This window comes from Semicossyphus pulcher, unplaced genomic scaffold (genome assembly GCF_022749685.1).
Source record: "Semicossyphus pulcher isolate SPU_LCO1_2020_fin unplaced genomic scaffold, fSemPul1.0.p SCAF_19, whole genome shotgun sequence".
Lineage (NCBI taxonomy): Eukaryota > Metazoa > Chordata > Actinopteri > Labriformes > Labridae > Semicossyphus > Semicossyphus pulcher.
The window spans coordinates 6233226-6259389 of NW_027211692.1; the positions used below are offsets into that span (position 1 = coordinate 6233226).

General features: G+C 42.4%; 1 protein-coding gene across 2 annotated transcripts in view; it reads left to right on the forward strand.

The window, feature by feature from the left end:
- Positions 1 to 26164, forward strand: part of cog6 (component of oligomeric golgi complex 6) — a 39748-nt gene continuing 13584 nt past the window's right edge. The window contains exons 1-19 of one of the 2 annotated variants that reach the window (XM_069668620.1): positions 1 to 164; positions 827 to 970; positions 1458 to 1529; positions 1707 to 1765; positions 9702 to 9813; positions 10207 to 10289; positions 10517 to 10587; positions 11590 to 11683; positions 12459 to 12587; positions 13972 to 14063; positions 15059 to 15123; positions 15243 to 15334; positions 15478 to 15595; positions 16429 to 16560; positions 17285 to 17452; positions 17932 to 18039; positions 19403 to 19456; positions 19551 to 19630; positions 21596 to 21784. In XM_069668620.1, the coding sequence (XP_069524721.1) occupies positions 33 to 164; positions 827 to 970; positions 1458 to 1529; positions 1707 to 1765; positions 9702 to 9813; positions 10207 to 10289; positions 10517 to 10587; positions 11590 to 11683; positions 12459 to 12587; positions 13972 to 14063; positions 15059 to 15123; positions 15243 to 15334; positions 15478 to 15595; positions 16429 to 16560; positions 17285 to 17452; positions 17932 to 18039; positions 19403 to 19456; positions 19551 to 19630; positions 21596 to 21743 (1953 nt within the window). In that variant the 5' untranslated portion in view covers positions 1 to 32 and the 3' untranslated portion in view covers positions 21744 to 21784. Of the gene's footprint in view, positions 165 to 826; positions 971 to 1457; positions 1530 to 1706; positions 1766 to 9701; positions 9814 to 10206; positions 10290 to 10516; positions 10588 to 11589; positions 11684 to 12458; positions 12588 to 13971; positions 14064 to 15058; positions 15124 to 15242; positions 15335 to 15477; positions 15596 to 16428; positions 16561 to 17284; positions 17453 to 17931; positions 18040 to 19402; positions 19457 to 19550; positions 19631 to 21595; positions 22253 to 26164 lie in introns of those variants that run through there. The other variant, XM_069668619.1, reaches the window with a different exon arrangement.

Genomic DNA, 26164 nt, shown 5'->3' on the forward strand with positions numbered 1-26164 from the left:
GAAAGTTGACGTGGAAGAGTTTATGTATAACCATGGCCGATATTAAGGTAGAAATTTCAACCGATAGCTCTTCTTTACAGAACCCAAATGCATCTTCTCAACCCAATAACCCGCTGTCAAGAAAGCTCAACAAAATACTGGAGACGAGGCTTGACAATGACAAGGTAAGGTGGAAGTGTTTAGTTACTTGCTAGCTAGCTAAGAGTAGCTTACTCTGCAAGCTAGTCACGTCACAACTGTACATAATTCGGCTCTTAGGTGATATTGTCAAAATCCTTTTTGTTGTGAGGTTACGTTATAACCACTCATGCGCGGCGATGAAGCAAAATAACAGCGTTAGAAAACAAAATAAATATTAAATTAAAAGATACGTATGCATATTGCTGCAGTCAGTCAATGTGTACCATTTTTCTGACAGTTGGGTGTTGGGTAGTCTGTTACTCCATCAGAAAACAGTTTCCCTTGCCAAGTAGTCAATGCAAATTACCAGGGATTTAAAGCTCATGTGGAGAGTTTTTCTGCTGACTGAAATCCATTCTTATTGCTCTATATGACCTACAAAAGCAAACCAGACCATCAGTGACGAGATTGATTATTTCTATATAGTTATTTTCAACACAGACCGAAAACTCCTCACAGCAGCTTTAGCAAGTTATCTCAGGGAAACTTATTTTGACAGTCATTGTCTCATATAAAATGCCGCCCGTACCCCCAATGCAGCTTTAGCTACAACCGCTTGTCTGCAAGGGCGACAGATTGTCATTGATACAACGTTTCTTGCAGCACCCCGTTTGACTAACAAATTATTTTCTCTTTTGTGTTTCAGGAGATGCTGGAGGCTCTGAAGGCGCTCTCCGTGTTCTTTACTGAGAACAGTTTGCGCACTAGGAGAAATCTTCGTGGTGACATAGAGAGACGAAGTCTGGGGATCAATGAGGAGTTTGCACGAATATTTAAGGAAGTAAAAGAGGTACGTTATGTTTTTCAAGAAAGTTAAATATCCTAAGCTAGCACTCAAGTGTTACTAAATGTAACTAGCTGAAGCATCTGTGCAGTCATTTTTTTTCTCCAAACTGGGGTGGGTTAGAAGGCATTGACATGTACTGGCTGTGGAGTAAGTTGACTTCTAATTATTAACTTTTTTTTTTTTTAACAGGACTCTTGTAACTAGATTAATGAACATCTCAAGTGCCCAGGCACACAGTAGTGATAAAGGCAAAAAGAATGGGATTTAAATAAGTAAGGGCATAGTGCGTTTTGAAGTTCAGGGAGTGACATGGCGTTTTTACTTCAATGGGCTTTGTGCGGTTTTTGAGGATTTTTTAGCAGCAACATTCACAATAATAGAGATTGGAGTGGAGAACCTGGACACTGTGATTTAAGGAAAGCACGTGCCAATTTATGTGATACAGTATTGCCTCAGTGCTGTTGTAAGTGTGACTTCATGTTGTCCACAGGAGCTTGAAAGTGTAAATGAAGATGTCCAGGCCATGAGCACATGTTGTGAAGAAATGACCAACAGGTTAAAGGTACAGTCTGTCATCTCTGCATCTCATTTAGAGATTCCCCTTTTCATGTAATGATTAACCAAAGCTTAACTATCCATAACAACAACAGGTTATAATGGTGGGTTTGGTATTAGGATTGTTTTGAGAATGAAGGAATTGCATGCAATCTTTTGAATAGTAATAATTTTTCTTGAACAGGCCGCAAAGGACCAAACCCAAGACCTCATTGTGAAAACAAACAAGCTGCAGGGAGAAAAGTGAGTACATTCTGAAGGGGTAAATTGTTGTTGTTGTTTTGATGTGTTCATGTCACCTTGAAGAGTTAAACTTGTTGTACACGTGTTCATTTAAAATAAGTTAGACAATGCAGTTGCCTTTTGTATGTTTGGGACATCCCTCTAATTTGCTGACTTATAACTTTATAGACAGTTCTGAAATACACAAATCTTACAGTTAATTGTTTCCAGAGTTACCAGATAAGTACTCTAAAACACTCAAGTTATTACTAGTTTATTTTTTGTTGTTATTGCATTATATTGTTAAGTTTTCCAATATTTTGTATCATAAATCTTTTGGACCAAATTTTAGCTCAATCTTTTTCTTTGATGCAGTCAAGTTTAGAACACTTTTAAGATGAATGCAGTCAACTTGTTCTTTGGACTATAGAGAGCAATAAACATGTCAGTGGTAATCAGTACACAAAATATCAGTCAGATGGTGTTTGTTGTTGTGCTGTTTTAATGTTTTTGTTTGAATGGAGCAAGTTTTGTACTCTGCATTGCTCACCTATTGATTTTGTAATAAGCTGAGAGACTCAATTATAATCAATCATGGCAAGCAGACATTGCATATTTGAATGTATCTAAATCATCACCTAAATGTGAAATAAGTCCATATGATGAGCCGGCCGCCCCAGACTTTTAAAGTGGCATTTCAGAATGTCGAGGAGATCGTTTAGATAGGAAGACAACTTTGTTCTAAATTATCTGCAGAAAGTTCAAAGAAATCTGGTTCCGCTGTTTCTCCACTTATCTTTTCTGAGACTAAAAGTCATTTTGGAAACTCATCACATACGTCCCTGATAGGCATCTTCATCAGTCTGAAGCCAGACTCCATCATTTTACTTTCTTTGGTGTCTCATTTCGACAGAGAAATTACCTCGTCTTATATTCGGGTGGGTTTCCAGACAAAAAGCACATCAATCAAAGCACACAGCAGGAACAAGATGTTCCACTTTGCCAGTGATGGACTTTTATTGCACACTACTTAATGTTAAATAACTTCCTTGTTTTTGATAAGTTGCTTCAGACAACTGTCAATCAAATGTTTAATTAGAACGTTGAATTGAAATGATTTACTGATAATTTAAACTATTTGCACTAATTAAAATGTGACCTGCCAAGTAGGACTAGAGTTTATTTCAACTCTGTGAAATTTAACTTCTCTTTGGTGTCAGAAGTTAGAGAGATTTGGTGCAGGGCAAGAGGAGGCGGCAAGCAGATCTTTATTTTTGATGAGAAGGGATAAAAGATTCATGAGGCTGATGAATATTTCTTCTGCAGTTGTCTATTTGCATAAAGAGGGCAGCGATCATCATTAATGGATCCTCATTTGTTCTATTCGTCATGTCCTGTGATGTTTGGTCTTGAGATACACATCAAAGTAGTTCCTGTTTGCACTGCATTGCTCCCTGATCTCATTGGAGCCCGACTATTACAACGGGAGAGCAGCCCATCAGCGTGCTCTCGTATTTGAGCGTGTGCATTGAGATTTGCTGACAACACATATTAAGAGCCATCAAATATGCAGATTCAATATATACAGCTCCCCACGACATCGAGTGGAGTGGAGTCTGATGGTGTATCTTCACCCGGCTTCAACTCTCTGAATACTGATGGATTTTATTTTTGTTGAAAGCCTGCCAATAAAATAATTTAGGTGTCATTAATCTGTGAATTTGGCCGACAGAGTGTTGACAGAGATGTGAAAATAAAACACCCGCTCCTCTTCGCTGATGGCGGGGGATTGGGGTGGGGTTCATTAGCATTTGTGGCGGCTGTGACCTCAGTGCTCAGTGACCTTGTGGGTTGTCATAAAGGCAGGGGTAATGTAGATTTCTGGCAAAAGACGGCGCTCACTGCTGTGATGTGCCGCGGCAATTCCATGCTCCGCTGGCACAGCTTCAGGACCTCCTTGACGGCAAGGTGACAAAGGAGGGGAGGGAGCGAGATTGAAAATGGAGGAGATGAAGCTCAGAATCTGAGAGCAGTGAGAGACACCGGTGGGGATAAAACCTAAAATGAAAATGTTCAGACAATGAATAAATACCAGTCATATTGCTGTGTGCAGGGGGTCTGGATGAAGGTAAGTGGTCAGAGGTTATACATGGATATCTTCCTGAGTGCCCCCCTGCTTTGTCTTTTTCTCTGCACAGTGGTTCCTTTGGGACCTGCTGTCCGTCTGCATGACATTTTCATTGCAGAACCACAATGACCCCACAGACAGATGGGATATTGTCTGCACGCTGGGCTTCGACCTTGTCTTTAGCAATTTGGTCTCAAAAGAGCTGCCAGGGGAAGTGTGCAGCCAAGCTGTCCTCCTTCAGCCACCCGCCACTCGGCCCACTGCACCACACCGCTCCAGTCAGATCTTTTTCAGGTCACACAATCCTCTGCAGTCTAAAGCCAATGTCTTTTTTTTTAGGTTTCCCATGTTGACACATATTATAGCAGAGCTACATCTGCAGCATAATCTCTCATTTTGTGCTTGTAGGGCAGCTCTATTGAGAGAGTACAGTCAAAGCTCTGCAGATGCTCCTGATGTGTATTTACTCGGCAGAGCAGGCCTGTCCTGAACTGTTTGCTATCTTATCTGGCGGTGTCACTGTGTCATTTGCCAGCTCTAATGAAACGGAAAGAAACAGCGGATTGCTTACAGCGTGTAGAAGCAAAGGTGGAGGAGGCGAGTGACAATGACAGTGAATGACCTGTGTTTGTCCGCTGCCTTTCAGAACTGCTGCTCTTTTGTTTGGGGCTGGTCCTGTTCAAAGAGGCTGTCAGCAGGAGCACTAAATTAGTGTTGTGTGTTGTTCCATAATGAAACGTAATGCTTCCCACCTGCGCGGCGCTGTGTGATCTTTGCCTTAGCATGACACGTTATCTGCTGAACAAGTTGAGACGTGTCACAAACGGATGTTTCTAGGTACGGTGTGACCTTACAAGGGTTGTTGCTTTACTCTCCAGGTATTATCGAACAGCTCAGGCAGCTACAGGAGAAGAATAAGAATAATGTACATGATAAAGTTACCAGTTTTACCTGCATTCATTACCTACAGCGATGCCTACAGCAGCCTGCTGTTTCATCAGGACTATTTCCCCCACAAAAAAGCAAACGTTCTCAGTTTGACTTCTGTTGGGGTCACTCATAAACGAAGAGCTCTGAAACCCTCGAGAGAACAATCAGCGACCTCACAGAGTTAATGACGACCTGTGTAAAATGACACTTGAGCCTTATCAAGTCTCAGCTGGCTGTTAATGAGGGTACGGCTGTGAGTATGCCTTTGTGTTGTCTGATGTAACCGGCTGTGACTGTGCTCTGTGATCGGTGGTGCGTGGCTAACCAACAGCTTTGTGAATGCCCAATTTCCATGCAGGCCTTTGAAACGGCCCCTGATAGTTTTTAATGGACCCACGTGGTTTACAGCTTGTGAGAGGAGGAGGATACTCACGTGTTCCGGTATGATTATCTGTCACTTTTCAGAATGAGAAATGAAAAATGACCTGTTAGTCTTGATTAACACACGCTGAGTGTTATTCACTGATCAAGCTCACAGTTTGTATAAACTTAGTGCTGCACCAGCTCCGCTCTGTGAGGTAGCATGCATGATCAATCACTTCACTGTTTCAGTTTGACAAAGCTGTTTATAAGACTGTGGTAACTTCACCCGCAGGTCTGATCGCGACTCCACCCACTGCATAATTTTGAAAAATGCTATAAAGTGGGAAGGGGCGTGTGTGCATGAGGCGGGAGTTGCTCAGTGACATTGATTAGAGGGCGTTAACGTTCTTTTCTTGTATACAATTTTATGAGGTAGATTAGTCTCAACTGGGCGACTCTGTCAGGAAGGACTGCAAGGCTGAGGGCTGATTTAAAACATTTTCAACTCATAAAATACAATTGTTTATAATCTGATAAGAACTGTCAATATTCAAACCAGTACCAGTAAAACAACGACATTATAACGGCTGTACCTCAAACAGACAGGAACAAAACAGACAGAACTTCAAACACTTGTTTCTTCCCATCATGTTACATTATGTAACATGGATCTAATTTAACTTTGCACTTGTCTGTTTCTACAGCAACAGCTTACATCATTGAGTTAATTTCCTCTGAACCAGCTCAGAGTCTGTCTACACGCTTGTCTTTGCAGTGTGGCGTTGCCAATCCACTCCAGCATGTTGTCTCTCTCTGGTATTCGGTAATTGCAGTCTGGAGAAGAATGTGTCATGTCCTGACAGCGCTGTAGAAAACGATCCTGCTGCTCCGCTGTTCCCTCGCCATCCGTTGCTCTGCTGTTATAGCTCCCACAATCCCCCTCTCCTCGCCTTGTACAGGCGTGTGCAGCCTGTCTCTTGTTGTGATTTACATCCTGGAGGAACAGGTCTGTCACTCTTGGCCTGAACATGAAGTATAGGGGGGAGGGCTTATCTTCAGAGGTGACTCTGGTGGAAAGTTTGAGAGAGAGTTTTCCTCTGCGGGTGCTTCATTGTGTACGAAGTTCAACATGACCACTGATGGAAACATCAATAAATAAGGGAGTGGGAATTAACTGCTGTCTAAAAGAGCTAGTCTTCATGCTAGTTTCATTCTCTAATGGTGATAAACGGTAATTGCAGGAGCACACTTCCCAGATATCCAGACAGTGTTGCACATGTGACATCCACGGTCGGCTCCAGTTGTAACTCTTGATTTTCCTCGCTGACGGTCGCTTTCCTTTTTAGATTGTTTGGCTTCATCTGAGCGTCGAATTTGTTTCTTTTTCTTTGGATCCATCCATCTTTTCTTTGTTTGTTCAGCCATAGCAGATTACTGTTTACTTGCAACGCTTGCAGAGACCGGAAAACATCCGCTTAGCTCCGCCTAGCCTCTTTGACAGACCAACCACTGCTGGGTGATGGAAAACGCGTCACAAACTGGGCGCCGCTTGTGAGTTTTCCCGCGAAAGTTGCAACAGTGGGCCATCGGCTCAGTCACCATTGTGTTACCTCATTCCGCGATAGATAGTGACTTAACAGACGTTATTATTTAAATAAAATCTTCAACATTATCAATTTAACATGAAACTCATGAGGTCATTTTGCTGACAGATAGTTTATAATATGATTTTATTTAAGCGGGTCCACCCAAATTGCAAAGTGATAAGTTATTGATATTGATTGTAACTTTTGGACTCTGAGCTTTAAGTTTCTCTAATAAAGTCATTAGTCCAACATCAAAGACGTCAACTCTTCTCATAAACTCAGTGGCCACTCAGGTGCCTGTGACAGCTGAGATAAGGCTCATGAAGCCTTTATGACTTATATCTGTTTTATGCTGCATGAAAATATACATGAGCACTTTTGTCCCCGTTTCTCATGTGATGCTTTCCTGTGTTTCCGTCTGTTTTCCACCTTTTGTGAAGATAATAACTCAATTTCTTGTGATGATAGTAATTCCATGTTTGCACCACAGTTTCTCACAATGGATCCAATTAGACTTTTTATCATCCTGCTGCATACATTTGCATATAATTGATCAAATCTAATTTCTCCTGACAACTATAGCGTCTCTTTCTCAAGAGTTTACATATTTCACATTAATATTGCTCATGTGTCGTGTGAAGGCAATCATGTTTAATGGAAATACTTCTTAATTTATACATTACTCGGTATAATTAATGACCACATTATCATAGCTTGTAATTTGTATATATCACTGTAATTGTGGTGGGACATCAGGTAGCTCGAGTGCCTCTTGTTTTAATTAGTTAGCTCCCAGTAGCATGATGTGTTTTTCTCTTACCGCGATCTCTCTGTCTGTTTTCTCCACTCTTAAACCACAGTGTGCTTCTGTGAACATGTTGGTAAGGGAGGGCAATGACAGGTACCTTTATACACACAGGATGTAATTATCCTTTCTTTGTTACCTAATTATTTTTCCGTCATTGAAAAAGTCTACAACTGATCTAAAGATTGCTATCAAACAGTTAAAGAATAAACCTTAGGGGGCTGTGCTCCTATTAAAATGAAACATGCAACAGAAGCCTATCTGTGCAGTTAACGGCGGTGGTCCAGCCAAGCTGTCGTCTTTGTGTGTCACGACAAAATCTCAACACACAGAACACATCAAGAGCAGAGACGCCCGGAGCTCCTGCATGTGGGCCGCGCTGAGCTGCACAGAGAAATACTAAATCATAGAGTCCTGTAACAGATTTACAACCGTTTACTTTCAGCTGGCTGAGCGCCGCTAACAGCCGTGTGAGAGACAATGGTCAGATAAATGCTGGGTTTGTCTCCACCTCCAAAACAAGCAGTGAGTTACTGACCCAGCCCTGTCCTCTCAGACAGACGGAGAGAATATAGACGAGCTGGTTTGGATGGAAACATGGGACAGAGGGAGGACTCGCTCTTGTTCTGCTATCCCGTGACGGAGTTCCCTGTTTGACCGGGGCGGTTGCCATGGTCACTATTGTGTAGAGACACTAATAGTGACACTGATAGTGATCAGTCTGCTGTTATTCACTGTGACAAAACCTGGGCAGGATCCGCCTCTGTGTTCTCTGTGGTTCTCTTTTCTTCCCCTGTTTTATATTTTCTCACTGCTGCACATAATATCTTCACTCTGTGTCACACCCTGTCATCTCACTCTGACTTTACAGTGAGGAAAGGTGTGCGTGTGCGTGTGTGTGTGTGTGGAGTATGACTGCCATCTGCTGTAACACTTTAAACATTGCAGCTTGTTGACACCATTTTTTTTGTTGAATAAGAAGCATAAACTTTGTTTCCACACTGACAGGTCTTTTTATGTGCACAGTAAGAAACACAAGAGGGATGATAAAAAAAAATAAAGACTGAAGACACTGAATAATGAAAGAAAGAATGAAAGAAAATCCACAAGGGCCTTGAAGACAGACAAAACAAGGAATGGTGACAAACAAGGACTCAGCTGAACTGAACAGAAACTCAGGAGAAGGATTAAAAACACCTCTTAGTTTTGTTGCAACAATGACAAGAGAGAGAAATTTTAAAAATTTTTTAAGAAATTTTTAAAACTTTTAATGTCCAAAATTTTGCAATTCAAAGGTTTTATTGTCAGAAAAGTTTTGAAAACTGTTTTTTCAAAGCGTAAAGTTGGAAATTGATCAGAAATTAGGAGAAACAAAAAATATCCAGTGTATCAAAGTGCAGATTGAACAAACCTCTATCTTCTAATCGTAGATAATAGGGCTGCACGATAAACCGTTCATCCAACTGAGAGGTGCGCATGTGAGGCAGCACGTCAAGCTGCTTCTTTAATGTTGTTTGGTGCAACAGGAGTACTCGCCTTTTTCTCGTTGTCACTAATCTAAAACAAAAGTCAGCCTGTTATCACATTAGTGCAGCCCTTCATGAGAGCACAGAGTGAACTGCCGCTGAGCTGCAGAGTCCGTGTGTCACCTGCCTGTAAAGTGTGAACACGCACGCGACGCTGCTGCTGCCACAGATCACGTCGGTGGGATCATCGAGGCAGGCTTTTAGATATGTGTGGCAGCTTGTCGGTGTGTGTACGCCGTTATCAGCGGCACCCCGTCCCGGTGTCACCGGGCTGGTCACGCTGATTAAACATGCAGCGTTAGAAATAATAGATGACATGCAGTATAAATAAATAACAAGTGTGTTTGTATTTATTTGATAAAGAAACGTCTTCCTGAACTCTCTGTACTTTGTCATGCGGGTGTCAGGTGGGGTTTTTGTTTTGTTAGAGGACTCAAAAGTTCCGTTCATTTTATATATGTGCATGAAAACACACACTAATTTATCTGGTATAATAATACCACATAATATAATATTGATAAATAATGTATTGTTTTTTAATATCCCAGAACAGAAGTTATCACATTGTCACTTTTTTCCAATGTCGTGCAGCCCTGATATATCATCTTTTTTCTCTCAGTCACCGTCTGGAGGTGAGAGCTCAGGTCGCTCAGGCTTTCCTCGCCAAGTTCCAGCTGTCTGCTGAGGAGATGGCCACACTGCGAGGGGCTCGGGATGCATCCATAACCGAGGTAATCTCTGTTATAATGTCGACTAATGAATTAAATCACGTCGAAAATCCTCCCTTCTGCGTCCACAGGATGCGAAGATACAACATCAGGTAGAGATTAGTGTCTCGATGATTCGTAGCTTTCTTTTCCTTTCAGTTTTTTTTTTGCTTGAGAGACTCCATTATCGATATCATCTAGTAGAAGGGTGATCCATCTTCTCGCTCTGCCAACATGCTGCCACAACATCAGATGAATTGTAAAATGTGGTCGAGACTTTTTATAGTCCGTGAACATTATTTTAGGATCAGTTACAAATGCTTACCTTAACTACAACAGAAAACACCAAAACCTGAAATGACTTCTGCAAACCATTCTGCCCATAATATATTCATTTATGCATCATTCTTTCTCCAGGATTTCTTCAAAGCTCTGGGCCGAGTGAAGCACATCCACGAAGATGTGAAAATCCTGCTGCGAACCAACCAGCAAACTGCAGGGTGAGGTGCTCGTCTCGCTCTGTAGTCTAACTCTCTCAGTGTCTCACACAGTGATTCTGTTCCTGTTGTTTAATTCATGCCATTTATTTTTGACCTGAATGCTGCAACAGACAGGTAGAGAAAAAGCCTGATCCAGGTGTGGTATTTATGTCACTGTGAGGGATCCGACACTATGCTGCAGGTTATGGGTATTGAACGTGTGCTCTTGGTTTGCGTGCTTGTTCCAGGTTAGAGATCATGGAGCAGATGGCCGTGTTACAGGAGACTTCATATGAGCAGCTCTACCGCTGGGCTCAGAGTGAGTACAGTACACACAGCTAACACCACCAGCACACTGAGGGAGGAAACCTTGACCTTTACAGTGCAAGCCCCCCAAACTGAACATGAACTTGTGTAAAATTAGTAAAAGTAAATAAATCAGAGAGTCTGCTTTTTGTTTCTGAAAGGTTGCGACTGTTGGATGATTTGTTTGTTGTTTCCTTTTGTTTTTTTGGCTACATCTGAATTTCAAACTGCTCTTTCAAGTGAGAGTAATGGCGTGTTTTGGACACATTAGAGGACAAATGTGACTCATGACTCTGACTGAGTTTGGCCAAAACCAAATTTCCCTCAGCTCAGCCATGTGTTTTGTCGCTGAAATTATAATGGAAATAAACCATTTAGATCACAGAAACCACAGTGGTTTAATTACACAGTAATGAAATAGAAAGAATGTACTGAATTATGAGTGGCTCTGCAGATGCCTATTGTGCTTTGGTTAAGGTTTGCTCTCAGACACAAATCCAAAACTTGCCAAGTGATTGTTTGGTAACGTTAAAATCTAAGACCTGTTACTTGTTTTAGAATTTCTTTGCATGGAATTGAAGTTATTTCATGTTGTGAAGGCTCTTTTATTAGATTCTTTTGTTTCTGCTAAATTTACACAAAGACCCATGATGTTCTTTGTAGAGGGCAGTCATTTGTATCCAGCATTATTCCAGCATTAGATAAGGTTTGACAGGAGTGCAGTGTGTTGAGCCATTTTCTCCGAACCCCCGAAAGGTTGGCCGCTGCCTGTTCATTGTTTGTATTGTCTGACGCATAAGTGAACTGACTTCTTGCTCATGGGAAAGATGAATAAAAATGTTCTTGTTAGTTTGATTTGTTTCTTGTTAACAGGGTTACCATGATCCAAAACATTTGCAGCAATGAATCAAGGATAACACAAACATGGTTACTAGAAGGACTGTAATTCCTGTACTTAGTGAGTTGCATGGTGGTGTCCTCCTAAAGACCCATTTCTTCCCTTCTTTCTACAAAGATGAGTGCAGAGGACTGACCCAAGAGACCTGTGATATCAGCCCTGTGTTGAGCCAAGCCATGGAGGCCCTGCAGGACCGGCCCGTCCTTTACAAGTAAAGACAAAACACTACACACGCACACTCTTAGAAACCTGCTGTTCGGTCTGTCCTTTCAACCCTGCTTCTAATTGCTTTAACACAAAGTCGACCTCTGTAGTGGTTGATGTTCCTAAGCGTCCAGATCACATGTGAGATAAAAAAGGTCAAGGCTTTTTAAGTGTGTTAAACAAAGGCTTTACTCACTCTGAGAATGCTGACGGAGACAAGAAATACAGAAAGGACAACGTGATTCATTTTAAAAGCACTGAGTGTCTATATTTATATAAATAATATCTACACTAGTCCAGAAAAACATTATTCATCATGCTGAAGGATTGCAGAAGGTGAATAGATTTCCCAAAGGTCACTGTGAGTTGAACTTTGTCCATAAAACAAAATAAAGCAAACTGAAGTTTCACACGTTACCGCGGGACGTGTTTTCATGGCAAACCGTCCTTCTGTCTATCTCCATACTCTGAAATGCACCTGTCTCAGTGCACCACAAAGTGTCCAAGGTCATGCGCTGGCTGGGGATGTTGAGGCTGAGCGAGTGGAGACCCGCGTTCCTGGAATCTTAATTCAGAATTATCTTGTGTTTAGTCTGTCACAGAGCCCGCCACCGCCAAGCAATCAAAACAACCTCACAGTCTTTCCTTTTGGAAACGCTGCCGGCATTGTTGATGTATGTCAGCGCCTGACCTCCGCCAAACAGTCTGCACAAAAACACTGAGGCCTTTTCACAGGAGGTGTCGGTGTTGACTTTTGTCCTTTCTCTGTCTGTGTGGTTCAGGTACACGCTGGATGAGTTTGGGACTGCACGCAGGTGTGCCGTGGTACGAGGCTTCATCGACGCTCTCACCCGCGGCGGGCCAGGAGGAACGCCCCGTCCCATTGAGATGCATTCACATGACCCAATGAGGTGAAACACAAATTAACACATAAGCCAACTTCATTACTGACGAAATGAGTCTGAAAAATAGGAATATCATTGTTATATAAATGAATAGCTTCTGGAACTTATATATTAATTGGGACTTTTCCTCTAACAAAACAAAACCCCCTCCTACGTTTGGCACACTTGGTTCAGTGGCACTCCACGGCATATCCACTCCGTTACCAGCCCGTATATGTATCCACAGTGTTTACGAGCACCGGGACGAGGTGTCGCCGATAACGGCCACACACGTAATGAAAAGCCGGCATGCATAACTTAAAGCCTGCCTCGATGATCCCACCGACATGATCTGTGGCAGCAGCAGCAGCGGTCACATGCATGTTTACACTTTACAGGCAGGTGACACATAGACTCTGCAGCCCAGCGGTCAGTTCACTCTGTACTCTCATGAAGGGCTGCACTACTGTGATAACAGACTGACTTTTGTTTTAGATGAGTGATGACAAAAAAAGATAAAAAATGGCGAGTACTCCTGTTGCACCAAACAACATTAAAGTAGCAGCTTGACGTGCTGCCTCACAATCGCACGTCCCGCGATGTGACTACTGCACAAGCGCAAAACTCAGTTGCTATGGTGAAGCGGTTTATCGTGCAGCCCTACTTTTCACAAACGAACTTTGACATTGACATAGATTACATTTACATATTAACTTGTTTAAATTGCATGTGCCAGATTTTTTTTATAATATTCCCTGTTTAGCAGAACTTTCAGTTGCATTAATTGGATTGTCTTACTCTAATCTAACAGGTAATATGATACTGTTCCTCAAATCAACAAACACAAGTATTTCTAGTTTACCTGCGGTATGATTGGTAATATCATTACTCCTAAACAGATTTACTCCTTTATTAAATTAGATTCTTCAATTTTAAACCCAATTCAAGAGGATGTTAAATGTCTTTTTTGTTTGGTCGTGTCTGAGTGTGTCTATGTTTCCTGTTATAGCACATCCTCTTCCCTCTTCTTCCTGTGCCCAGGAGCTAAATGGGAGATTTTCTCAGAATACCCGACATGTGTGGAACACAAAATCACCTCCACTTTATAGGAGGCATCAGCGGTTCTGAGAACATCAAGTTCTTTCTCACCTCCCTATGTCCTCTCACTCATTCACAGGCTCACAAACACACACACACACATATACAGGCTTACACACGATAATACAAGTTTAACCTCGCTGTTTTCCACCGTTACGTAACATCAAAAGACGTGTGTGTTTGTGTGTGAGGGGAGTGAAACACGATGACCCGCGCCTGGGTGTAGTTGTGGTCATAGCGTGGTGAGATTAGCCCTCAGTTTGGCCCCTCTGTGACGTGCTGATTAAAACAGACTGTTTTGTTGCTGTTTCAGGTATGTCGGGGACATGTTGGCCTGGCTGCACCAAGCCACCGCTTCAGAGAAAGAGCATCTAGAAGCTCTGCTCAAACAAGTCACTCTGCAAGGTATGATGCTTCTACATAAATACACTGTGAGCAGCTCTCCCTCATCTCAGATTCATGCCACACATTTAGTTACGGACATCGTTTTCCCTCTTTTATTCAGTCGCATCCTTATTGAAACTTCTGTGTCGTTTTAATTTGATGCTTGTTCATGGGAAAAAGTTTAGGTAACATGTTGTTTGATGAGGTTAGAGATTTTGGAAACAGTTAGTGTGTGACTAAATCTAACTGGAGTACATTATGTTCAGCCCGATGAACTCATCCTGTGTCTGTTTCTCGGTTTAACTTCTTTGGTTCTCGTAGCGGTTAAGAACGAAGAAGGCTCTTCGGGGTCCAAACACTGTTTGGCCTTGTTTTATTTTGTTATTCAAAGCTATTTTAGTCAGGCTACTCAATGTTGTTATGTATCTCCTTACATGCTTTGGGTTAGATCTTTTAATTTTGATCTGACCTCTAACCAATCAGGCAAGAGTTGACGTGGCAAAAGTTTGAGCCCTGCATTTACATATATGCAGGTGTCAGTGTGAGTTTAAATGATGGGATTATTATTACCTGCCTTAAAGGAAGCCCCTTACATGCCTCGTCTTTGATGTAAAATGCACAGAGGTGGAATGGTGGGGCGAAGTCGTCCCACCTCTGAGCCGGTATCTGAGGTAGTAACAGAGGCGAGACGGCGTCAGTTTAAACAGCAGAGTCTGCAGGGCGGAAAAATGCTGTGTGTGTGTATGTTTGTTTACACTTTGTGCACCTTTTGCTTCTGCAATGCCGAACGCTGTGTGTAATAACACACACTGGGGCGGCTTTACTCTGGCGTTGCTAGGTTCATTACAGCGGAGCTTCGTTACGGCGCTGTGGCGGAATCGCAGTGTGAAAAGTAACTGGACATGAGTGAACATGAATATATGCAGGCCTTAGACTAATACAAGAACGAATTAAGTTACACTTAGTGTTACTGCACATGCACTTTAATTGTGGTATCTTTCTTCCTCTTTGATTAGGTGTGGAGGAGAACATGCAGGACGTGGTTGGACACATCACTGAGGGAGTCTGCAGGCCGCTGAAAGTGAGCAGCAGTCTTATCTTTGAAGGAAACGCTGACCAGCTCTGTTGGATGGATTCAGTGTTCTGTCATATCATGCTCATGTACTCTCTCTGTGTGCGTCCCCCCCCTCCCCCCATCAGGTTCGGATAGAACAGGTCATTGTGGCTGAGCCAGGTGCCGTCCTGCTTTACAAGCTCTCCAACCTGCTCAAATTCTACCACCACACCATCAGGTAATTTAACGCAATCATGTGTGCAGCTTCATAACTACTCAACAATGACTTGTTACAACAGTGTTAATTTAATATAATCAAATTCCTTGTATGTGTAAACCTACTTGGCAATAAACCAGATTCTGATGGTGATGTTTGTGCAGCTCTATCATTGGAACCAGCGTGGCCTCCTTGCTCATCAATATTGAAGAAATGCACATCCTCAGCAAAAAGATGTTCTTCAACAGCCTGAGCCTTCACGCCAGCAGACTCATGGACAAGGTACAGTTTTTATTTGATTCATCCACAGTATTGTTGCTCTTCTACACATACAGTGACTGATGAGAAATCAATACCATCACCTACGAGGAGGAGAAGAAAAGAGCCTATTTTTAGACAGTTCGCAATGTTCCTTCATAAAATTGCTTAAATGACAGTGCAGAAGTTCAGTATTGCACCCTGTGGACACACATTGTGTATTTAAGCTCTGTGTCTAAACCCTCAAAGACAACAAGGCTATTTCTGAAGCTCTTGAGCTTGTAAACAGTTTGGGCCTGCTGGCCACAGCATCGAAAAGGCGCTAGCTGCCAAAAAGCAACAGACTTGTTACCGTTTAGTTAAATTGACATCCAAATATATCTCAGCACGAGCAGGAGCTCTTCCACATGACATGCTCTGTGCGTCCTGATCAATAACAGTTACAAGAATTATCCCTGGTGTTCTGTGTTAATCACATTGGAGGCCCTCAGGGTTTTGGTGTCAATCCCAGCTAATGCCAGGAACACAGCCTTCTCATAATTTGCTCTATTAGGGGGACAAAGGTGGCCGGCTCCACTTCTGTGTTGTCTTTCCAGAGGCCAATGAAATCACACTCTCTTCATTAAAACAGCTCTTCTGACTCTGATCAAGCTGCGGCTTAGAGTAGCCGCGGGAAGCAGTTGTTTATTCCATGTATCATGCTGCTCATTAGGGATGTTTAAGCTTTTATAACGTTATGAAGACTGCTTGTCCCAGTGGCTCCAGCACACACACAACTAACCTTTACAAGTTTAACTTTGCTCTTTTGCTCCGTCTATTAAAACCTTCTTTCTTTCTGGCCCTTTCTGCCTGGGCAGGTGGAGCTGCCACCTGCAGACCTGGGACCCACAGCCTCCCTCACTCAGACCCTCTCTCTTCTCAGGGAGGTGCTGGCCTCCCACGACTCGTCAGTAGTTCCTCTGGATGCCCGCCAGGCTGACTTTGCTCAGGTAAACTAACATTTATACAGTGTGATCAGGATGGCAGGAAGAAAAGAATCATCTCCCTTCGTTGTCATATTTTAGCCAATAGTTGTAAAAGTTATATTTAATTTAAAGTTATTATCCCGATGTTCTCATTTTCATTCTATTTGGCGGCACCTACTGGTGATAAAAGGAAATTGCGGGGGCAAACGTGCCAGATAACCAGACAGTGTTGCATGTGTGACGTCCACGGTTGGCTCCGGTTGTAACTCTTGATTTTCCTGGCTGACGGTCGCTTTCCTTTTTAGACTGTTTGTCTTCATCTGAGCGTCGAGTTTGTTTCTTTTTCTTTGGATTTTCTGTATCTGTAGTCATCGATCTTTTCTTTGTTTGTTCAGCCATAGTAGATTACTGTTTACTCGCAACACTTGCAGAGACCAGAAAGGTGGTCGCTTAGCTCCGCCTACCCTCTCTGGCAGACCAACCACTGCTGGCTGATGGAAAACACGTCACTAACTGGGCGCCGCTTGTGATTTTTTTTCCACGAATGTCGCCACACACACCCAGTCTGTAATACTGCAAAGGCTCGATCACCATTGTTTTACCTCATTTGGCGATAGATAGTGACTTAACAGATATTTATTTAAATGAAAATCTTCCAGATTATCACTTTAAGGCGTATAAATCCCTTAAAAATTGTCAGTGATATTCAGTCATCTCTTCTGGCTCTATCCTTCTTTGTCTCTTCCAGGTGCTGTCTTGCATCTTGGATCCCCTCCTACAGCTGTGCACAGTGTCAGCCAGCAACCTGGGCACCGCTGACATGGCCACCTACATGGTTAACTCGCTGTATGTGATGAAGACCACACTGGCTCTCTTCGAGTTCACTGACAAGAGGCTCGAGATGCTCGAGTTCCAGGTCTGCTCCAATAATTTACAAAAGATTAACAACAACATTTTTACATATCTATTTATTTATATTTAGTAATAACTCTCCACACCTTAGAGCTGTGTGCATCACACAAATTGAAAACCTGATGTTACTCATCATGACTGCTCGGCTTGCACCCATTATACTGCCTGTACGTAGTGATATTGTTCATTAAAAAAGGTAATTATTCTTGTTACTCACATTAAAACCCATAGAGCTCCAATCTTTTATTAAAAAGATTTAATTTACCGTCTCGTATAAGGGTGTGCGTCATGCATTGTTGTTCGTGCTCAAATGCATTATCTATCCCTCTATTTATAGCACTTCTTTTGTGATTGAGCACCACAAGAGCTCCTGTGGAAGTTTCATTATCAATAGCATAGTGGTTCTCCATTAACCACAAGTACCACTGCTGCACAATGCAGGCTTGGACTGGATTTTAAGCCACTCTCTCCAACGTTTTCTAGATCGAGGCTCATCTTGACACTCTGATCAACGAGCAGGCATCCTACGTGCTGACCAGAGCCGGGCTGAGTTACATCTACAGCTGTGTGCAGCAGCACGCTGCTGAACAGGTGAAGCACTTAAAACACATGATTTATAGATCTGTGGATTTTCTCTCACATCTTTGCTGTTGGACTCCCTAATGGTCCCCTTATTCAGTATATAGGCCCTAACTGAATTGTTTACTGTACACTTCCTGTTTGGGCTTTAGACAGCTATCACTATGGTTACCACTTGACCGATGTAGTTATTAGTACATAATGGCATTTCTATCAGATTTTCAGATGAGAAAGACACAGAGGGGGACAGATCATATTATGTTTTATTATAATGAATTAGCTTCTCCTGAAGTGTCCTGTGCAGATGAGCGAGCTGATGCTCCGTAGCCGTCCTCCCTCTTTGTAACTCATTTTGCCACTGGGCTGACTGAGACCCATAGTTGTGGTTTAGCATGTGAGTCCTGAATCCTCGGGTCATGTCGGGACACACCACACCCTTCTGCTGCTGCTGCTGCAGCTTGACACAAAGCTCAATCAAGAAGTGTCATTCTCCTACAGACTACTTCTCCACTCCGGTGGCCCTCAGTGGGTTTCTTTAAATAGTCTTTTGTTGAAATGATTAAGTCTAGCTGTCTACACTCTGCACCATCCCGAATGTCAAAGACTGACAAGAATCTCCAAGTCTATTTAAAACTTTAGCACTATCTAACATTTTTTCCCTGCATTTTCTGTGAAGACTCCCGTGAACAAGGCAAACACAAGGCAGTGATCAAAACAAAGGCTAGTAGTTGCCAGGTGTGTTTGTAGGCTCATAGTATGCTAATGTGCCCATATCTCCATAAAATCCCTCGAGGTACTGCACTCCAGCTTTGACCCTTGATCCGCCTCGTAAATGTTGCTTTTAATGTTCCCCATTTAGGCATTTAAGCTTGACTTAATGTTGCCATTGTGGATAATCAGTGTCGGCTAATTGCCTGAAAGGTACCTGCTGTTGTGTTCACAAAGTCAGTCATGTGTTTACCCCGCACCGTTTGTGTTAACATGGAGATCTAGGGAGGGAATTTCTCCTGTTTACAAAGCATGATGTCTCAATATAGTGCATTCAAAAGCATGTCTTTGATTCTGTACACGAAGGCAGCATTAAACAGAAACAGTGCTGTTCATACCAAAACACAGTAAATATATTTAATACTAACTATGGTTGTTATAAGCTTATCAGGCTGATAACGTCATTCATCCTTTCATCCATTTTAAGCAGCAGCCGAGGACAGTTTACTCACGTTATAGGAAACAACTTTTCCAGGCTGCCTGAAGACCTGAATACACAAAACATTCAGACACCTGACCTTTTGTTCCGATCTAAACGTCTACATTGTTCCCTTTAAACACTGACCTTGAGTTGGATTTAGAGCTGATGTTCACATTTCTGTCTCAGGGTCCTCTGTCCCTCCTCCCCAGCATGGACAGCTCCTCTGTGAAAGCAGCGATGGTGAGTTACGCTCTGTGTATTAATGGAATTAATGCATTCCCACTAAATTATTATGATCAATCAGCGGCTGTTTACTCCCCTGTGTTGACAACAGGTCCAGTTTGATCGGTACTTGTCGTCTCCTGACACCTTTGTGATGCCACAGCTCAACTTTCTGCTCAGTGCAGCCATCAAGTGAGTTCCTGTCCTTATCGTTAAAGGGCCAGTTCATCGATTTTCAACCTCAGTCCTATCATGCTATTATGGGGAGCTAATGCCATTATGGTAGGAAAATAAAAGCTATTCTCTCTGTGCCTTTGGAGGTAGCTATCCGCTTCTCCAATGAGCCCTGGAAAACCTCCGGCAGACTATGTAAAATGCTTCATCTGGCGGAGGCCAGGGAGCTCGCTAAACTACACTTCCTCAAACTAGGACGCCCGCCTCCGATGTCATGTCTCGTTTAAAATTGTCAGGTTTGAAACGTAGACTGCAGAATATTTTTTAGACGATCCACCGGTATTTTCTCGGTAAATACTCGGTATTTCAGATTCAGTACCGCTCTGAGCCGTTGCCTGCAGCGAAACAGTAGTAGCGTCTCTCACTGGGCCGTTCCTTTCAGAGGGAGGGGCGCAATGCATGCTGGGTGTTGTAGGAATGTAGAATGGGCGAAACCGCAAGCTGTTTGTACAACTTTCTCCACAGCTATGGCGCTAATTTCAAATATTATTGCTTCTAACGATTACAGAGAACACCAGCTTTGGCTGACAGCGGCTCTTTCCAGCGGAGAATTGCTCCTTTAAAGAAGCTCTGTTTATAGAAAGAATAGCATAAATAGTAATATTCATTTAGATGTTTACAACATGGTGTTTTAACCGGGTAAAGCACATCTTCACAGTGATAAAAATAGAACAGGGCAGTGAGCTAATCATGTTGGACATTCATTAGTTTCCCAGATGTAACGCCGTCATTACTGCATTCCAAACAAAACACTCGACTAAATGCACGGCCAGTGTGGATGCTAAATTGCTAAAGCCACCAACACATGGAGAGAGTGGCCTGCAGGACTGCCTGTATTTGTCTTACTGATCAGAAAATGCACAAGCTTTTAGCTCAATCCAGCTGCTACATTGGAGGACTTTTTCTATGAGTCACGTTTACTGGGAAGTGCAGCAGGCTTGAGGAGCACTCTGTACCTCAGGTTAATGTTCTCTATTAATGGACATGGGCAGACTGATGGGCAGGACGCCATTAATTAGCTTCTGGTCCATTTCTCACTCACACTCGTTCCCTGAAATCATTCCTCTTCTTTGTCTTTCTCTCTCTCCCGCTATCTCTGAAGTCTGCGTCTCCGCTCTCCTAAATACACAAAAACATCCGCCAGCTCTCTGAAAACACTCCTGCAGCACAGGAATAATGCGAATATACTCTCTGCATTTCACATTTTGTGTTAGAGCACTTTGTGTGGAGTAAGGTGTTGTACGCTGCACCGAGGTTCTGTGTTCTCTGTGGGCCAATTAAAATTATGGATCTCAAGAGCCGGAGTGCAATACAACACAGGCTCCCACTGTGTCCTTCAGGCTCTCGCTGCACTCACCCCTCTGACTGCTGCATCCTCCATTCTTACTCCTCAGCAAGAAATACTTGCCTTAACAGTATATGAGGATTTTTTTTGTCTATCTAGCAAAATGCTTCCAGTGTCTTGTCTTAAAGTAAACAACAAATAAAACAGACTTGCAACGCAGTAAAATAGTATGTTCTTTTAATTGATTCATTTTTTATTACACTACAAGATGAAGCGAAACAACCACATTCTCAGATTTGATAACTTGCACGCATTAAAATAATGAGTCCACTATGAAAGTCGTTACTTAATCTGTGTTTGTTGCTGTGTCTGACTCCTCATGCTTGTGTATTGGTGCAGTAATATGCATCCATAGATGGCAGTGTGCACCACATACTGCCACTCTTTGTTTTGACACAGTGGGGGCACACAATGGTCACTGAACAAAAAAGTAATTAGGACAAATTCTTACTCATGGCTGACTTATTTCAGCTCTTCATCAGTGACTAATTACAGCAGAGCTCTGGTGTTTAATTTAGACTTTAGAAACATTGCAACTGAAAGATTCATTCAATGCTGAGTTTTATGTGTTTGTGCAGGGAGCAGATTTTCCGTCAGTCCACAGAGCTGGTGTGCAGAGCGTACGCTGAGGTCTACACGGCGCTGACCAGCCCGGCAAACAGCTACAAAGACCCAGAGAACCTGGTGCCAAGATCACCTCAGCAGGTCCAGACCTTGCTGTCCTGAGACACACTCGTGTCCCAACTGGTTGATCTTAAAAACACGAGGTGAGCCCCAGCGAAGGACAGCCTGCAGGTTATTTAAAGAGCTGTGTAATTTGTATAATAACATAAATGTATATAAAAGTAGTCGTTAAGGTGGGGTTCTTTGTGGGATATGTGGGATGTGGGTCGTTGACCTCAGAGAGAGACACTCCTGTGTGCGAGGAGGAAAGAACATTATATATATATATATATATATGTATGATCCATTTACTTTCACTGCTGCAGGCAGTTTTCTGTTTCCCTGTAAAGAACATGCATCACCTTTCTGTCTGTTGTTACACTGTGTTCTCTGTTTGGAGTCTATCATTGTACAAAACAATGTCTTTTATTGAAAATACTGAGCATTATATAAAACAATGGCTACAGTGAATCAAAGAGCCTTGTCTTATTTTTCCACTCTTAAAAGTGGGCAGGAGAAATTCAGCCTCAATGCCAAGAGGAACCTCAGAAGCTTCAGCACAAACCTTGTGTTTATTTCAATCTCAACTGTTTTGAGTTTTAGGAATAAAATGGAAAGTCTGTCTTACCGTCTCGTTTGTCTTTTTAAAAACTGTCCTCCCTGCTGACTAAGAGGAGAAAACTAAATATCATAAATCCTTTCTTTAAATGACTCATTGTGCTGCTTTAGGTGAATTTAGGCACCATTAGAACAATTTTAACCTCCATCATTTTCTTTTATAAATTGAACTTGTTTTTCATCTTCCTGTGGCCCAGTACACCGTCCAGTCTTATAATTGATGTTTTAGTTTAGACAATCTTTACCTTCAGAATGCATAACACATAAAATGATAACAACTACCATCTATAAGTAATAATCTCTAACTTTTTCATGTAAATAAATGTCTGTTAAGTCACTATCTGTCACTGAATGAGGTAACACAATGGTGATTGAGCCTATGGCCCACTGATGAAAGCCTTTGCATTTGCAGTATCACAGACTGGGCGTCTGGTGCGACATTTGCAGAAAAAATCACAAGCGGCGCCCAGTAAGTGACGCGTTTCCCATCACCCAGCAGTGGTCGGTCTGCCAGAGAGGGTAGGCGGAGCTTAGCGGCTGCACTTCCAGTTTCTGTAGGCATTGCGAGGAGACAGTAATCTACAATGGCTGAACAAACAAAGAAAAGATGGATGACTACAGATACAACTTCAGAAATAAGAGAGACTCCAAAGAAGAAGAAACAAATTGGACGCTCAGTCTAAAAAGGAAAGCGAGGAAAATCAAGAGTTAGAAGCGTGACAAAGGGAGCCAGCCGTTAGACGTCTGGTTAAATCGGGGAAGCGTGGGTGGTGCCCAAGAGCACAAAACTGAAATATTCGAGATTGTATCGTTTAAGCTTTCATACATGATCTTTGAAAGTGAAACCTTAAAAGAAATTGTGCAGAAAATCCAGATTTTTATCTATAAATACATGATGTGCAGTTGATCCCTTTAGTGGGTATTTTTCATCTCTCTGAAAATTAAACTCCATAAAATTGGGAAGTTGTGACATTTGCTGGCTTATAATAACATATCTGTGACAATCTGTCACCCTCTGGCCAAAGTAATCTCCAGTAAAGCACCTCTGAAACAGTAAAGATAAGTGAATATTGATCCGCTCTGTTGTTATGGTCTCTGGCCTGAGAGGCGGCATTTCATTTCTGCTATCTGACATCAAGGTTCATGGCAGCAGGCCTGATCTTGGCAGCACTGCCAGCACTGAGTCCCAGGATTTCCCCAGCTCACCGGATGTTACTCAGATATCATTGGCCAGGACATCGAGTACTGGGAATAAATGGAATACCACAAGTCCAGCATCTGGACGCCCTCTTAAGTCCTTTAAATAGACCAGCTCTGTCGTCCAATTCTGCTTGGCTCGGTCGGATACAAGCTGGATTCTTGAGTGTTTTTACTCAGCACTCTTTGGCAGAAAGCAAACGCAGGATTATTGAATAACAACATATTGTCCATGTGAAACAATACGCACAGTGCAGGCCCTCTCTTACTCAGCTTCACATCAGCTCAGCACGTGAGAGCTTTTTTCCTGCCGGTGGCCGTATTAATGAGCAGATGTGAGGTGATGGAGTCACCACTTAGAGGCAGGTAGAGGAGAGCAGGGGGCAAACATTCAGCCCATCTTCCGCTCCATATGACAACGGTCACCAAGCTTTTGCCTGCTGAAGCATGAGACCAGCAGGAATCTGGGTTAAAGGATAAAACCAACAGTATTGAGTCTTTTTCCCCCTCGCTCCAGTGACGGGTGAATAACGTCAATCCAGGACTGACTGCTTCAGTCTTATCTGTTGCCTCTGCAGAGATACTGAAAGGAAAATGAGTCAAAGAAATGCACAGCCGCTGTGGAAGTCACATGTCTTTCTGCGCGCTTACTCAACTAACGTCGCTCTTTCTCCAACTTGATGCTTAGAAATGTCATGTGTTGCTTCCTCTCTTAGAAGTGAGTCATCCGCTACTCAAAGTAGGATTGGGCGACCGGTTGAACAAGAAGACTGAGGGGTTCATGTCACAACAAAGTGATGCTGTTCAGATGTATTGAATTTAACACAGCATGTTGTGAAGTTGTTGAACAGGACAAAGTCAGAAAGACGTGTTAGCAGCTACTGTTTTATTTTACCTCTCAATATTTCTAAAGAGCATTTAAAACACTTTTGAAAACACATTTAATAAAATTGTGTCTTGTATTGCTCAGTCAGCATTTCTTTCTGAAGATATAATGTGCATTAATGGGTCAAAAATCATCTGTATTAACTGAGTAACTAGTGATGTAGTAATGACGCATACATAACAGTGTCATCTGCATGCAACTGGAACCTTGCTGTATGACACAATGATTGCTGCAGCCATGTTGCTGTTTGTCAAATATTCCTGTGGACATCTCCACTGTGACTGCTGTCAGCTCCCATCCTCCATACTGATCCCTCTCCGAATGACCCGATACTGTATTCATGATAAAGGGGCCAGCATACTCTGAACCCTCCTCCCCTCATACCTTTCTGACGTCAGATTCAGGAGACTGGATTTGACAATTTCTGTAACTTTCCAAAACATCCAAGACTATCTGACGATCACACCCTCTTCACGCAGTCTTGACATAACTGTTTCTTTCACTGATCGTGTGAACAAACGAATGCAACAGTATAAATACCTTCTAGGAGGCACTCTCTGAAAATGTGCACCATTATCACTGTATTTAAAGTGGCAATCTCGAAGATCTTCGTTTCGCTCTCTTTGGCGGCACCTGTGGCGATAAACAGTAATTGCAGGAGCACACTTCCCAGATATCCAGACAGTGTTGCATGTGTGGCGTCTTGCATCTTGGATCCCCTCCTACAGCTGTCAGCCAGCAACCTGGGCACTGCTGACATGGCGGCTTACATCACCATTGTGTTACCTCATTCAGAGATAGATAGTGACTTAACAGACATTTATGTTAATGGAAATCTTTGAGATTATTACTTTAAACTGTATTACGTCTCAAACTCATCTCCATGATACAGAGCCTTTCTAGCTGCCTACAACTATCAACGCATTTAATTTTCCCAACATGGTCAGGCAACGTGTCTTGCTAACTGGCTTTAATTGAGCATAACATGATGACAACAACAAAATAAGAAAGGCAGAATATAATTAATGACATATTACAGGTTTTCTTTGAACAAATAGGTCAATAAAAGCAGGTCAAATTAGCCTGAAACGACTAAAAACAACAGCTTCAAAGAAAATCTTTAAAACCTGCGGGTTTGTTTATTTACCAGTGACACCGTGACTCGGGTAAAATGCATTCTGCTACTTTCCAGCTCTTGTCGCCCGAACAGATAACGTCCTGTCCGATAGGAAGTTGTTAAGAAATCAGTGACGAAATCCTGGACTTTGACTACAAAGTAAGAACGCTGTAAGGTGTACGATGTTAATGTGTTATCTGTTTTGATTGGGCTCTTCATTTCACAAACTGTGCTGTACCTGCAGATTACAGACGTTACATCATTTCCTGCCCCATGTCAAACATTGAACGCAAACTTTCTGTCTATCCCAAGAAATCGACTTTATCAGTCAGTAACATGGTCTTTGTCAACACTTGGATATCACAACCTCCGTCAAATTCTTCATTTGAGCTTCTCCTCCCCCTCAGCCTTCCTTTATGAAGCCCATTACAATACAGACATTGCTTACGTAACATGCTCTCCATGCATTGTGCAGTAGACATGGTCATTCATCTTATTGTGAGGCTGAAATCTGTCCTTTATCATATCAATGCAACACGTAATTATTTCTCTGCATCGCTGTCGTTATTATGAGAGGTTACTTTATGTCAAACCTCTCTCCCTCTCTCTCTCTGTGTGTGTGTGTGTGTGTCTCTCTCTCTTTGGGGCTATTATGTAATTTGTCTA